The sequence below is a fragment of the Sander vitreus genome, unplaced genomic scaffold, assembly GCF_031162955.1.
Source record: "Sander vitreus isolate 19-12246 unplaced genomic scaffold, sanVit1 ctg435_0, whole genome shotgun sequence".
Taxonomy (NCBI): domain Eukaryota; kingdom Metazoa; phylum Chordata; class Actinopteri; order Perciformes; family Percidae; genus Sander; species Sander vitreus.
Genome location: NW_027595549.1, coordinates 38,507 through 51,006, shown reverse-complemented (window position 1 = coordinate 51,006; position 12,500 = coordinate 38,507). Strand labels below are relative to the sequence as shown.

Genomic DNA, 12,500 nt, shown 5'->3' with positions numbered 1-12,500 from the left:
AAACTGTCACGTGTTTTATTCATCAGGTAGTAACAGATTACTCTGGTTCATCAGGTAGTAACAGATTACTCTGGTTCATCAGGTAGTAACAGATTACTCTGGTTCATCAGGTAGTAACAGATTACTCTGGATCATCAGGTAGTAACAGATTACTGACTTCCATGAAAGTGAACAGGATTACCGTTATCACATCTGACTATAATTCTTCTGTTGTTACGAGTTACACCGTTGTACTGACAGTGGGGGGGAACTGCAGGTGGATTCTTCTTCACCAGCTTACAGTCAACAATTGGGAAATTAGCATTGCTAATTGTCATACCGTTGCCATGTGGCACTCCTCCTCCTACAGCACAGATGGCTCGGACGGCGTTCACGTTCCCTGTGATGAAGGTATTGATACCCTTGCAGCTGATTCTTGGGTTCACTTGTGTGGGTGGGTTCACGATTCTTCTGGCTGCTATCACCTGGGTACATTGGACAGCAGTCATCCCAGCGTTGATATGCTTATTTTGAAACTGAGCCCAAGTTTGTCCGTCCACAGAGATCAGAGCAGCAGAGATCAGCAGAACACCAGAAAAGATAGAGATCTTCATGTTGATCTGGAGAATACAGAGTTATAAAAGCTGTTAGAGACTTTACTCTGACATATCTAACATCTCTTTATATTATCATATAAAAGCTGTTAGAGACTTTACTCTGACATATCTAACATCTCTTTATATTATCATATAAAAGCTGTTACAGAAGTGCTGTAGATTCATACTATGTACACAGACACACACACACACACACACACACACACACACACACACACACACACACACACACACACACACACACACACAGATAGGCGTCTAAATGTTGAAAAAAGCATAAGAATCTAAATGACTGTCGGCTGAACTAAACTGTAACAGCCTCTGAAAGGACATTCAAAAGTAAAAAAACAGGATTTCAAACAATCACCTTACAGTTTCTTCAGACGGTCCAAAAAGTCTCTCCTGGAGAGAAAGGTAACTGGTTTCCTGGTATGAATGACAGCTAAACCTTGAGGAAGCAGGTAGGATGAGCTGCAACTGACGATCAAAAAATCTGGTTTGTGGGGTTATACACACAGACATAAGGACACACACACACACACACACACACACACACACACACACACACACACACACACACACACACACACACACACACACACACACACACACACACACACACACACACACACACACACACACACAACACACACACACACACACACACACACACACACACACAACACACACACACACACACACACACACACACACACACACACACACACACACACACACACACACACACACACACAGAGACACACATAAAGACAGAGACACACACACACACACACACACACACACACACACAAACACACAAAACACACACACAGATAGGCGTCTAAATGTTGAAAAAAGCATAAGAATCTAAATGACTGTCGGCTGAACTAAACTGTAACAGCCTCTGAAAGGACATTCAAAAGTAAAAAAACAGGATTTCAAACAATCACCTTACAGTTTCTTCAGACGGTCCAAAGAGTTGACTCTCCTGGAGAGAAAGGTAACTGGTTTCCTGGTATGAATGACAGCTACACCTTGAGGAAGCAGGTAGGATGAGCTGCAACAGGAGCAGATTTTCACAATAAGACGACATTTTGGTTTGTTAACTACACAGAGTTCTGTGATGGCTGCCGAGCCTCGCCGAGACGGCCGAAAACCGCTGACCATGCCACAATAACACCTGCTAGAGAAGACATTTCATTTAACTGGTCGAGGGTGTTTTTGTCTGTGGTGTTAAAGCAATCTTTAAACATTTTGGGAAATGAGATTATTTGCATCTGTGTGGACTAGCCAGACCTTCTTCCACAGCACTGTGGAGGAAGGTCTGGAGGACGGTCTGGCTGTAAGAGACTACAAAGATGGATATCTCAATGATTAAACAGGACTGAATTAAAAATCAGACACAAGTGTAAACTGTCAGATGTGTTTCATTTAACAAGAGACACAAGTTCCACTGATTCATCAGCTGGTTAATAAGACCTATCAAAGAGAGCAGGATCTCCTTTAACATCACATGGGACTACAATGTACCCGTTATAATCTGCACCATCGTACTCACAAGGACTGACAGTAGCATCCTTCAGTCTGCAGACAACAATGTTAAAGGGTGCTCTGCTTTTTCTGAGATAAGGAACACAAGGGCCCTATCCTGCACCCGGCGCAGCGCAAAGCCCGACACAAGTGTGCCCATCTGTGCACCCAGAGACGTGCTGGTCTTACAGGGAGGTGTGTTCAGGTGCATTCTGGGCGTGCTGGTCTTACAGGGAGGTGTGTTGAGGTGCATTCTGGGCGTGCTGGTCTTACAGGGAAGTGTGTTCAGGTGCATTCTGGGCGTGCTGGTCTTACAGGGAGGTGTGTTCAGGTGCATTCTGGGCGTGCTGGTCTTACAGGGAGGTGTGTTCAGGTGCATTCTGGGCGTGCTGGTCTTACAGGGAGGTGTGTCCAGGTGCATTCTGGGCGTGCTGGTCTTACAGGGAGGTGTGTTCAGGTGCATTCTGGGCATGCTGGTCTTACAGGGAGGTGTGTTCAGGTGCATTCTGGGCGTGCTGGTCTTACAGGGAGGTGTGTTCAGGTGCATTCTGGGCGTGCTGGTCTTACAGGGAGGTGTGTTCAGGAGCATTCTGGGCGTGCTGGTCTTACAGGGAGGTGTGTTCAGGTGCATTCTGGGCATGCTGGTCTTACAGGGAGGTGTGTTCAGGTGCATTCTGGGCATGCTGGTCTTACAGGGAGGTGTGTTCAGGTGCATTCTGGGCGTGCTGGTCTTACAGGGAGGTGTGTTCAGGTGCATTCTGGGCATGCTGGTCTTACAGGGAGGTGTGTTCAGGTGCATTCTGGGCATGCTGGTCTTACAGGGAGGTGTGTTCAGGTACATTCTGGGAGTATTACTATCTTGAGGCAGCGGGAAGTGATCACGCCATTGACCAACAAAAACCTGGTCTAAAGTCAATAACTCAGCATTTCATTGTTATTTTAACAGAGCATTAGTAAAACGCTCCTAGGCTCTTGCACAGCACGTGCACACTATGCTTGTTACACACACAGGGACACACAAAAGCACACACACACACACACACACACACACACACACACACACATTCATCACCTTGGTGCAACTGTCATTGTTCATCCCCTCGTTGATACGCTGATTTATAAACTTTGCAGCCGGAGTTTCTTCTTCTCTCACAAAGTCCAGAGAGAGCACTATTAATAAATGATAAACAGATAGTTCATTTTACTTTATACTCATTTTAGTGTTAAAGGTGCGGTAGAACTACAAGAAGCAGGTAATGAAAAGAAAAAACAGCCTGTAGTGTGATTTGCAAAAACCCACCACTCCCTGTTAGATGCACCAATCAGGGCCAGGGGGGGGGGGGGGGTGTCTAACTGCGTGTCAATTACTGCTCAGGCACACACATTCATTCTCCCTTGGGGGGGAGGGGCTTATGAGACCACTTTGGGCTTTAGCAGAAAGGGGGGAGGGACTGAGAAGTTGTCGATGTTAAACATTTTTGGCTAAGTCCTGGATCTTCACAATCCTACCTACAGCACCTTTAATCAATGAAATATGTATTTATAGGACAGCGTTGAAAACAGAATATGGTGCTAAAACAGGCTCATAAGTATTAGCAACTTGTAAAACACAAAGCACAAATGACAAATGCACAAAGGGGTGGTGATGGCTTAGTGGAAATGACACATGCCTGTGGTGTGGGAGAGCGGGGTTTGATTCCCACTGCAATACATCAACCAATGTGTCCCTGAGCAAGACACTTAATCCGTAGTTGCTCCAGAGATGTGCAACATCTGATATATATATATAGCAAGAGTAAGACGCTTTGGATAAAAGCATCAGCTAAATGACATTTAATCTAATAAATGAATGCAGAGCGATTTGTATCTGCAAATGTGTGTCTATGTTCATGTGTGTAAATTAACTTAGTATTATTCAAGATAAATATATTTGTAAATCTCCTTCTAATATAATATGGTATGTTGATAGTCATATTATGGTATGGTGAAAAAAGTTATATTATGGTATGTCGAAAAAAGTCATATTATGGTATGTCAAAAAAAGTCATAATATAGTATGTCGAAAAAAGTCATATTATAGTATGTTGAAAAAAGTCAAATTATGGTATTTTTAAAAAAGTCATATTATGGTATGTTGAAAAAAGTCATATTTTAGTATGTTGAAAAAAGTCATATTATGGTATGTTGAAAAAAAGTCATATTATGGTATGTTGAAAAAAGTCATATTATGGTATGTTGAAAAAAGTCAGTACAGCATGTCGAAGAAAGTCATATTATGGTATGTTGAAAAAAGTCATATTATGCTATGTTGAAAAAAGTCACAGTACAGCATGGCGAAAAAAGTCATATTATGGTATGTTGAAAAAAGTCAAATTATGCTATGTTGAAAAAAGTCATATTATGGTATTTTTAAAAAAGTCATATTATGGTATGTTGAAAAAAGTCATATTATAGCATTTTGAAAAAAGTCAAATTATGGTATGTTGAAAAAAGTCACAGTAAAGAATGACAAAAAAAAGTCATCTTATGATATGTTGAAAAAAGTCATATTATGTTATTTTGAAAAAAAGTCATATTATGTTATTTTGAAAAAAAGTCAGTACATTATGTCAAAAAAAAGTCATAATATAGTATGTTTAAAAAAGTAATATTATGGTATTTAAAAAAAAAGTCATAGCATAGTATTTTGAAAAAAGTCATATTATGGTATGTTGAAAAAAGTCAAAGTATAGTATGTTGAAAAAAGTCATATTATGGTATGTTGAAAAAAGTCATATTATGCTATGTTGAAAAAAGTCATATGGTATGTTGAAAAAAGTCAAAGTATAGTATTTTGAAAAAAGTCATATTATGGTATGTTGAAAAAAAGTAATATTATGGTTTGTTGAAAAAAAGTAATATTATGGTATGTTGAAAAAAAGTCATATTATGGTATGTTGAAAAAAGTCACAGTATAGTATTTCAAAAAAAGTCATATTATGGTATGTTGAAAAAAGTCACAGTAAAGAATGTCAAAAAAGTCATATTATGGTATGTCGAAAAAAGTCATATTATGTTATTTTGAAAAAAGTCAGTACATTATGTCAAAAAAAATTCATATTATGGTATGTTGAAAAAATTCATATTATGGCATGTTGAAAAAAGTCATATTATGGTATGTTGAAAAAAGTCATATTATGGTATGTCGAAAAAAGTCATAATATAGTATGTTGAAAAAAGTAATATTATGGTATATCAAAAAAAATCATTTTATGGTATGTAAAAAAAAGTCATATTATGGTATGTTGAAAAAAGTCAAATTTTTGCTATGTTAAAAAAGTCATATTATGGTATGTTGAAAAAAAGTCAAATTATGCTATGTTGAAAAAAGTCACAGTACAGCATGTCGAAGAAAGTCATATTATGGTATGTTGAAAAAAGTCAAATTATGGTATGTTGAAAAACGTCTCAGTATAGTATTTTGAAAAAAAGTCATATTATGGTATGTTGAAAAAAGTCATATTATGGTATGTTGAAAAATCTCATATTATGGTATGTTGAATGAATTCATATTATGGTAAGTCAAAAAAAGTCATGTTTTGGTATATTGAATAAAGTTATAATATAGTATGTTGAAAAAAGTCATATTATGGTATGTTGAAAAAAGTCATATTATGGTATGTTGAAAAAAGTCATATTATGTTATTTTGAAAAAAGTCACAGTACATTATGTCAAAAAAAATTCATATTATGGTATGTCGAAAAAAGTCATAATATAGTATGTTGAAAAAAAGTCATAGCATAGTCTTTTGAAAAAAGTCATATTATGGTATGTTGAAAAAAGTCACAGAATGTTGACATAGAATGTTGACATAGAATGTTGACATAGAAGAGGGAGGGGGGGAGCGGGTGGGCGCCGAGTGAGCAGGTGCGTAGGAGTAGTGAGTTGTCGGGGCTAAAATAGAAAAAAGAAAGAGGGAAAAGGAGATGACATGTTTAAGGGATGTGACAGCAGTTAAATAAGTGGATGGTGAGAGGCTGCAGGTAGGATTAAAGTGTGACGTCTGGGCTTGGAGGCTGCAAATATTCATGTTAACAGACTAGCTAGCGTTTGCTAACACTGGGAACGTAGCAGCCAAATGGGGGGTTTACGGCTAGCTTACAATATGCAAAACCGAGGTTGCTGAGCTGAAAACTGATAAATATAAGGTAGCATGTACCATAAATGACAATAATCTGGAAAACATAACTAATGCTATAATTCTGTTTTACCATGGAACCATGCATATATTTGCTACCAAACTTGGAGGCTTGCAAATATTCATGTTAACAGACTGTTCTCAGACTAGCTAGTGTTTGCTAACTTAATGCTAGCCAATGTTGCTGATAGCTCCATTTAGATTTTGGTTAAACCTTATGGTACCAATCTCATGCATGACATATCTCAATTTTATTAAGGTCAAATAACCACTGGTAAATATAAGGTAGCATGCACAATTAATGACAAGAAGAAAAAATAAATAAATATAAAAAAATATATATAAATATTTCAAATACAAAATGTGAATTTCATTTCAACAGCAGCACAACCTTACTGTATAATAGTTGTCTTATCTGATGCCATCACTAGGCTGATTTAAGAACTGAGTTTATATATATTATATTTACCAGTGAGTTCATTTCATTCAGGTGTGAGGATGGTGGATCAGGAAAGACAGGGGGAGGCAACAGGTAGGACTAACAGTGGAAGTGTAGGGGGGGCACTTGATACCAACAGATTCATTTCTTAATATTATTAATATGGAAAAACTAATGATTACATAATGTTTGTTTGACAATATGTCTTAGTGGAGAAGAAGACAGGCAAGGAGTGAATGAGACAGACATGAGGTCAGCGATGACATCATGTAGAGATGAGACCAGTGATGACATCACGTAGAGATGAGACCAGTGATGACATCAGGTAGAGATGAGACCAGTGATGACGTCAGGTAGAGATGAGACCAGTGATGACGTCAGGTAGAGATGAGACCAGTGATGACGTCAGGTAGAGATGAGACCAGTGATGACATCAGGTAGAGATGATACCAGTGATGACATCAGGTAGAGATGAGACCAGCGATGACATCAGGTAGAGATGAGACCAGTGATGACATCAGGTAGAGATGAGACCAGTGATGACATCACGTAGAGATGAGACCAGTGATGACGTCAGGTAGAGATGAGACCTGTGATGACATCACGTAGAGATGAGACCAGTGATGACATCAGGTAGAGATGAGACCAGTGATGACGTCAGGTAGAGATGAGACCAGTGATGACGTCAGGTAGAGATGAGACCAGCGATGACATCAGGTAGAGATGAGACCAGTGAAAAAAACCCATTAGTGAATACACAGATCCATTTTAAACTGTACACCATGAGAAGCTTTCATGCATTTTATCAACATTTGATCTAAAGCCACAAGAGAGAGCCACATGTGCAGCTTTATTCTGAATACCTTCTAGTTTTCTTATATTAATTGTTGAGGTGCTGGACCAAACCACAGAGCAGTAATCAAGGTGTGAAAAAACCAATCCCAGACTGAACAACACCTTGAGCTGCATTTAATGTGTGAAAGGTGCTTTACAAACAAGATATTATTATTATATTGATCTGTTATCTTCTTTATGAATGAGTGAACATGACGACATTAAAAACAGACCCAAAGTTAAACTGTCACGTGTTTTATTCAACAGGTAGTAATAGATTACTCTGGATCATCAGGTAGTAACACATTACTCTGGTTCATCAGGTAGTAACAGATTACTCTGGTTCATCAGGTAGTAACAGATTACTCTGGTTCATCAGGTAGTAACAGATTACTCTGGTTCATCAGGTAGTAACAGATTACTCTGGCTGTCTGTCGGGTAGAGAGGATGGCGAGGTTGTCGTGTTTGTAGCGGTAGATGGCGTGATTGTAAGCTGAGAAAGGGTGGCTGTCTGTCGGGTAGAGAGCTCTGTGAGAGCACAGGCTCAACATAGCCAGCATCCAACATTAGCTATTCACAGCGATGTTGAGTAAAGATTGGCAATTGGAGATTAGCATTTAGCTAACATTGACAGGCTACGTTGGAGTTTAACCCTGTGGACGAGAGGGTCGCCTCCCTACGCCTGCGGGTTGTGGGGGGAAAACTCTGACTGTTGTTTGTGCATATGCACCAAACAAGAGTTCGGAGTATTCGGCCTTCTTGGAGACCTTGAGTGGAGTCCTGCATGGGGCTCCAGTCGGGGACTCCATAGTTCTGCTGGGGGGACTTCAACACGCACGTGGGTAATGATGGAGACACACGGAGAGGCGTGATTGGGAGGAACGGCCTCCCTGATCTAAACCAGAGTGGTTGTTTGTTGTTGGACTTCTGTGCTAGTCATGGATTGTCTATAACGAACACCATGTTCGAACATAGGGATGCTCATAAGTGTACTTGGTACCAGAGCACCCTAGGCCAAAGGTCAATGATCGATTTTATAATCGTTTCATCTGATCTGAGGCCGTATGTTTTGGACACTCGGGTGAAGAGAGGGGCGGAGCTGTCAACCAATCACCATCTGGTGGTGAGTTGGGTCAGGGGGTGGGGGAAGACTCTGGACAGACCTGGTAAGCCCAAACGGGTAGTGCGGGTAAATTGGGAACGTCTGGAGGAGGCCCCTGTCCGACAGACTTTCAACTCACACCTCCGGCGGAGCTTTTCGTGCATCCCTGTGGAGGCTGGGGGCATTGAACCCGAGTGGACAGTGTTAAAAGTTTCCATTGCTGAAGCTGCGGTGAGGAGCTGTGGTCTTAGGGTCTTAGGTGCCTCAAGGGGCGGTAACCCACGAACACCGTGGTGGACACCGGTGGTCAGGGAAGCCGTCCGACTGAAGAAGGAGTCTTTCCGGGATATGTTATCCCAGACGACTCCGGAGGCAGTTGCAAGGTACCGAAGGGCCCGAAGGACTGCAGCCTCTGCCGTGAAAGAGGCAAAGCAGCGTGTGTGGGAGAAGTTCGGAGAAGACATGGAGAAGGACTTTCGGTCGGCACCAAGGTGCTTCTGGAAAACCGTTCGCCACCTCAGGAGGGGGAAGCGGTGAACCATCCAAGCTGTGTACAGTAAGGATGGGACGCTGTTGACCTCAACTGAGGAGGTAATAGGGCGGTGGAAGGAGCACTTTGAGGAACTCCTAAATCCGACTAATACGCCCTCTATGGTAGAGGCAGAGCTGGAGGATGAGGGGGGATTGGCATCAATTTCCCTGGTGGAGGTTGCTGAGGTAGTTAAACAACTCCACAGTGGCAAAGCCCCAGGAATTGATGAGATCCGTCCAGAAATGCTTAAAGCTCTAGGTGTGGAGGGGTTGTCTTGGTTGACACGCCTCTTCAACATTGCGTGGAAGTCTGGGACGGTGCCTAAGGAGTGGCAGACCGGGGTGGTGGTTCCCCTTTTTTAAAAAGGGGGGACCAGAGGGTGTGTGCCAATTACAGGGGTATCACACTTCTCAGCCTCCCTGGTAAAGTCTACTCCAAGGTGCTGGAAAGGAGGGTTCGGTCGATAGTCGAATCTCAGGTTGAAGAGGAACAATGCGGATTCCGTCCTGGTCGTGGAACAACAGACCAGATCTTTACTCTCGCAAGGATCCTGGAGGGAGCCTGGGAGTATGCCCAACCAGTCTACATGTGTTTTGTGGATCTGGAGAAGGCGTATGACCGGGTGCCCCGGGAGATACTGTAGGAGGTGCTGCGGGAGTACGGGGTGAGGGGGTCCCTTCTCAGGACCATCCAATCTCTGTACGACCAAAGTGAGAGCTGTGTCCGGGTTCTCGGCAGTAAGTCAGACTCGTTTCAGGTAAGAGTTGGCCTCCGCCAGGGCTGCGCTTTGTCACCAATCCTGTTTGTAGTATTTATGGACAAGATATCGAGGCGTAGTCGGGGTGGAGAGGGGTTGCAGTTCGGTGGGCTGGGGATCTCATCGCTGCTTTTTGCAGATGATGTAGTCCTGATGGCATCATCGGCCTGTGACCTTCAGCACTCACTGGATCGGTTCGCAGCCGAGTGTGAAGCGGCTGGGATGAGGATCAGCACCTCTAAATCGGAGGCCATGGTTCTCAGCAGGAAACCGATGGAGTGCCTTCTCCAGGTAGGGAATGAGTCCTTACCCCAAGTGAAGGAGTTCAAGTACCTTGGGGTCTTGTTTGCGAGTGAGGGGACAATGGAGCGGGAGATTGGTAGGAGAATCGGCACAGCAGGTGCGGTATTACATTCAATTTATCGCACCATTGTGACGAAAAAGAGAGCTGAGCCAGAATGCAAAGCTCTCAATCTACCGGTCAGTTTTTGTTCCTACCCTCACCTATGGTCATGAAGGCTGGGTCATGACCGAAAGAACAAGATCCAGGGTACAAGCGGCCGAAATGGGTTTCCTCAGGAGGGTAGCTGGCGTCTCCCTTAGAGATAGGGTGAGAAGCTCAGTTATCCGTGAGGAGCTCGGAGTAGAGCCGCTTATCCTTTGCGTCGAAAGGAGCCAGTTGAGGTGGTTCGGGCATCTGGTAAGGATGCCCCCTGGGCGCCTCCCTAGGGAGGTGTTCCAGGCACGTCCAGCTGGGAGGAGGCCTCGGGGGAGACCCAGGACTAGGTGGAGGGATTATATCTCTAACCTGGCCTGGGAACGCCTCGGGATCCCCCAGTCGGAGCTGGTTAATGTGGCCCCGGAAAGGGAAGCTTGCGGTCCCCTGCTGGAGCTGCTACCCCCGCGACCCGACCCCGGATAAGCGGATGAAGATGGATGGATGGATGGATAACATTGACATTGTTGGATGCTGTGTTCTCAACCTGGCAACCCCCGTGAACTTCCAGTCTGGGGAGGTGGGGCCAGGGGAGACGACTCTTTCCGTTATTTAAAAAATAAACTATTTACACAATGGAAATTTTTTTTTCCATACATGATTATTTAAAAACACAATGTTCTAGTTTTAGTTTAGTTCTAGTTTTGTAGTTGATGAACGTGAATAGCTAGAAACTAAAACGAAAAAAGATGAGCACCCTCCGGCAGAAAATATAGGGTACCCCAATGTTAACTCAACATTTTTTGAAACAGGCCTAATTTGGACATGCCTTAATTAAACCGTTGTTGCATGAGTCTGCAGGAGTTGTGCAATAGCTTCATGATATGATGCAAAGGGTTGTGTAAAAGTTGGTCTCATCTGATTGTGAAAGATGTACAACATATGTAAATTGTGGCTGTGATGTGCGTCAGTCTGGCTACATATCACTTTGTTTATGTTGTTTTTTATTGTAAGTAGAAGTAGAGTAGAATAGTAGAATATGTCATTGGTTATGTGTGAAGCATTTGAGCTTATGCCAAATATCCCTCTGGGGACAATAAAGGAGGCTATCGCATGCAAAGTGGTCTCCATGATATGTAAAAATTAAAACGTTGTCGTAGAACTATTAGTAAACACATTGTTGGAAAGGTCTCAACCTCGACAGTAAGCGCTGAACCTTGAACCCAGTACATGTTTGAAGGCTTGTCATTTAGCATCAGAAGGTGCTACAACATAGGACCAGCTGTTCTAGAAAGCTCTGCACCTACCTGTCATGTAGATATGGTCACCAAAGTTTACCGGTAACACTTTATCATAATGGGACATGAATTATCATGAATTCATACATGAAAAAGCATGAATTCATTCATTTAGTACTTCATGAGCTATCAGTAATGTATATGGGTTAATAGTATGACTTAATGCAGGAACAATACATTAATTAATGCATCAATTAAGGTGTTTCAATCATCATTATTTCTGATGTATTAATGATGATTATGTCTTCTTCATTAACTAGTTAAAGAAACAGGGTAAAGAAACTGAATTGTAGTGTTGTCTTCATGATTAACTAAACATTACTTTTTCATGTTTGTGGCCCTTCAAATATAGAGCTGCCCTGGTCCATCTTTAATAATTAATAATTAAGATAAGATTAATGGGGGCATATGCAGCAATCATCTTTGTGACTCCCTCAAATAAAATAAAATGTCACATTGCTGGTGTTCAGACAGTTAGAAGTTAAAAAGTAGCATTTCCTAAATATCCGACTTGGCTGAGCCTTGTTCTCAGGCTTTACTGTTGAAGTGCTTAATGTTGTGATAAAGCAACTATGAAATGTATCTGGAGTAATCTGTATGTTGTGTCAATGTAGTGACCTCAGTATCATTTCATTCTTAATACGTTTAATGTTATGCCTCCATTAATCTTAAATATCTTATTTATCAATGTTAAAGATGGAGCAGGTCAGCACATTAGGCAGGTAGGGAGGCAGGTAGGGAGGCAGGTAGAGGGGCAGGTAGAGGGGCAGGTAGGGAGGCATTTAGGGAGGCAGGTAG

At 42.0% G+C, this 12,500-nt stretch overlaps 1 protein-coding gene across 1 annotated transcript in view; it reads right to left on the bottom strand.

Annotated features, from left to right (window-relative positions):
- The window catches only part of LOC144514068 (ribonuclease pancreatic-like), a 47,588-nt gene continuing 35,088 nt past the window's right edge, over positions 1-12,500 (bottom strand). Inside the window, exons 2-4 of the mRNA XM_078245259.1 lie at positions 1,552-1,653; positions 969-1,089; positions 1-599 (exon numbers count right to left, since the gene is read on the bottom strand). Of these exons, the coding sequence (XP_078101385.1) occupies positions 150-593 (444 nt within the window). The 5' untranslated portion in view covers positions 594-599; positions 969-1,089; positions 1,552-1,653 and the 3' untranslated portion in view covers positions 1-149. The remainder of the gene's footprint in view (positions 600-968; positions 1,090-1,551; positions 1,654-12,500) is intronic.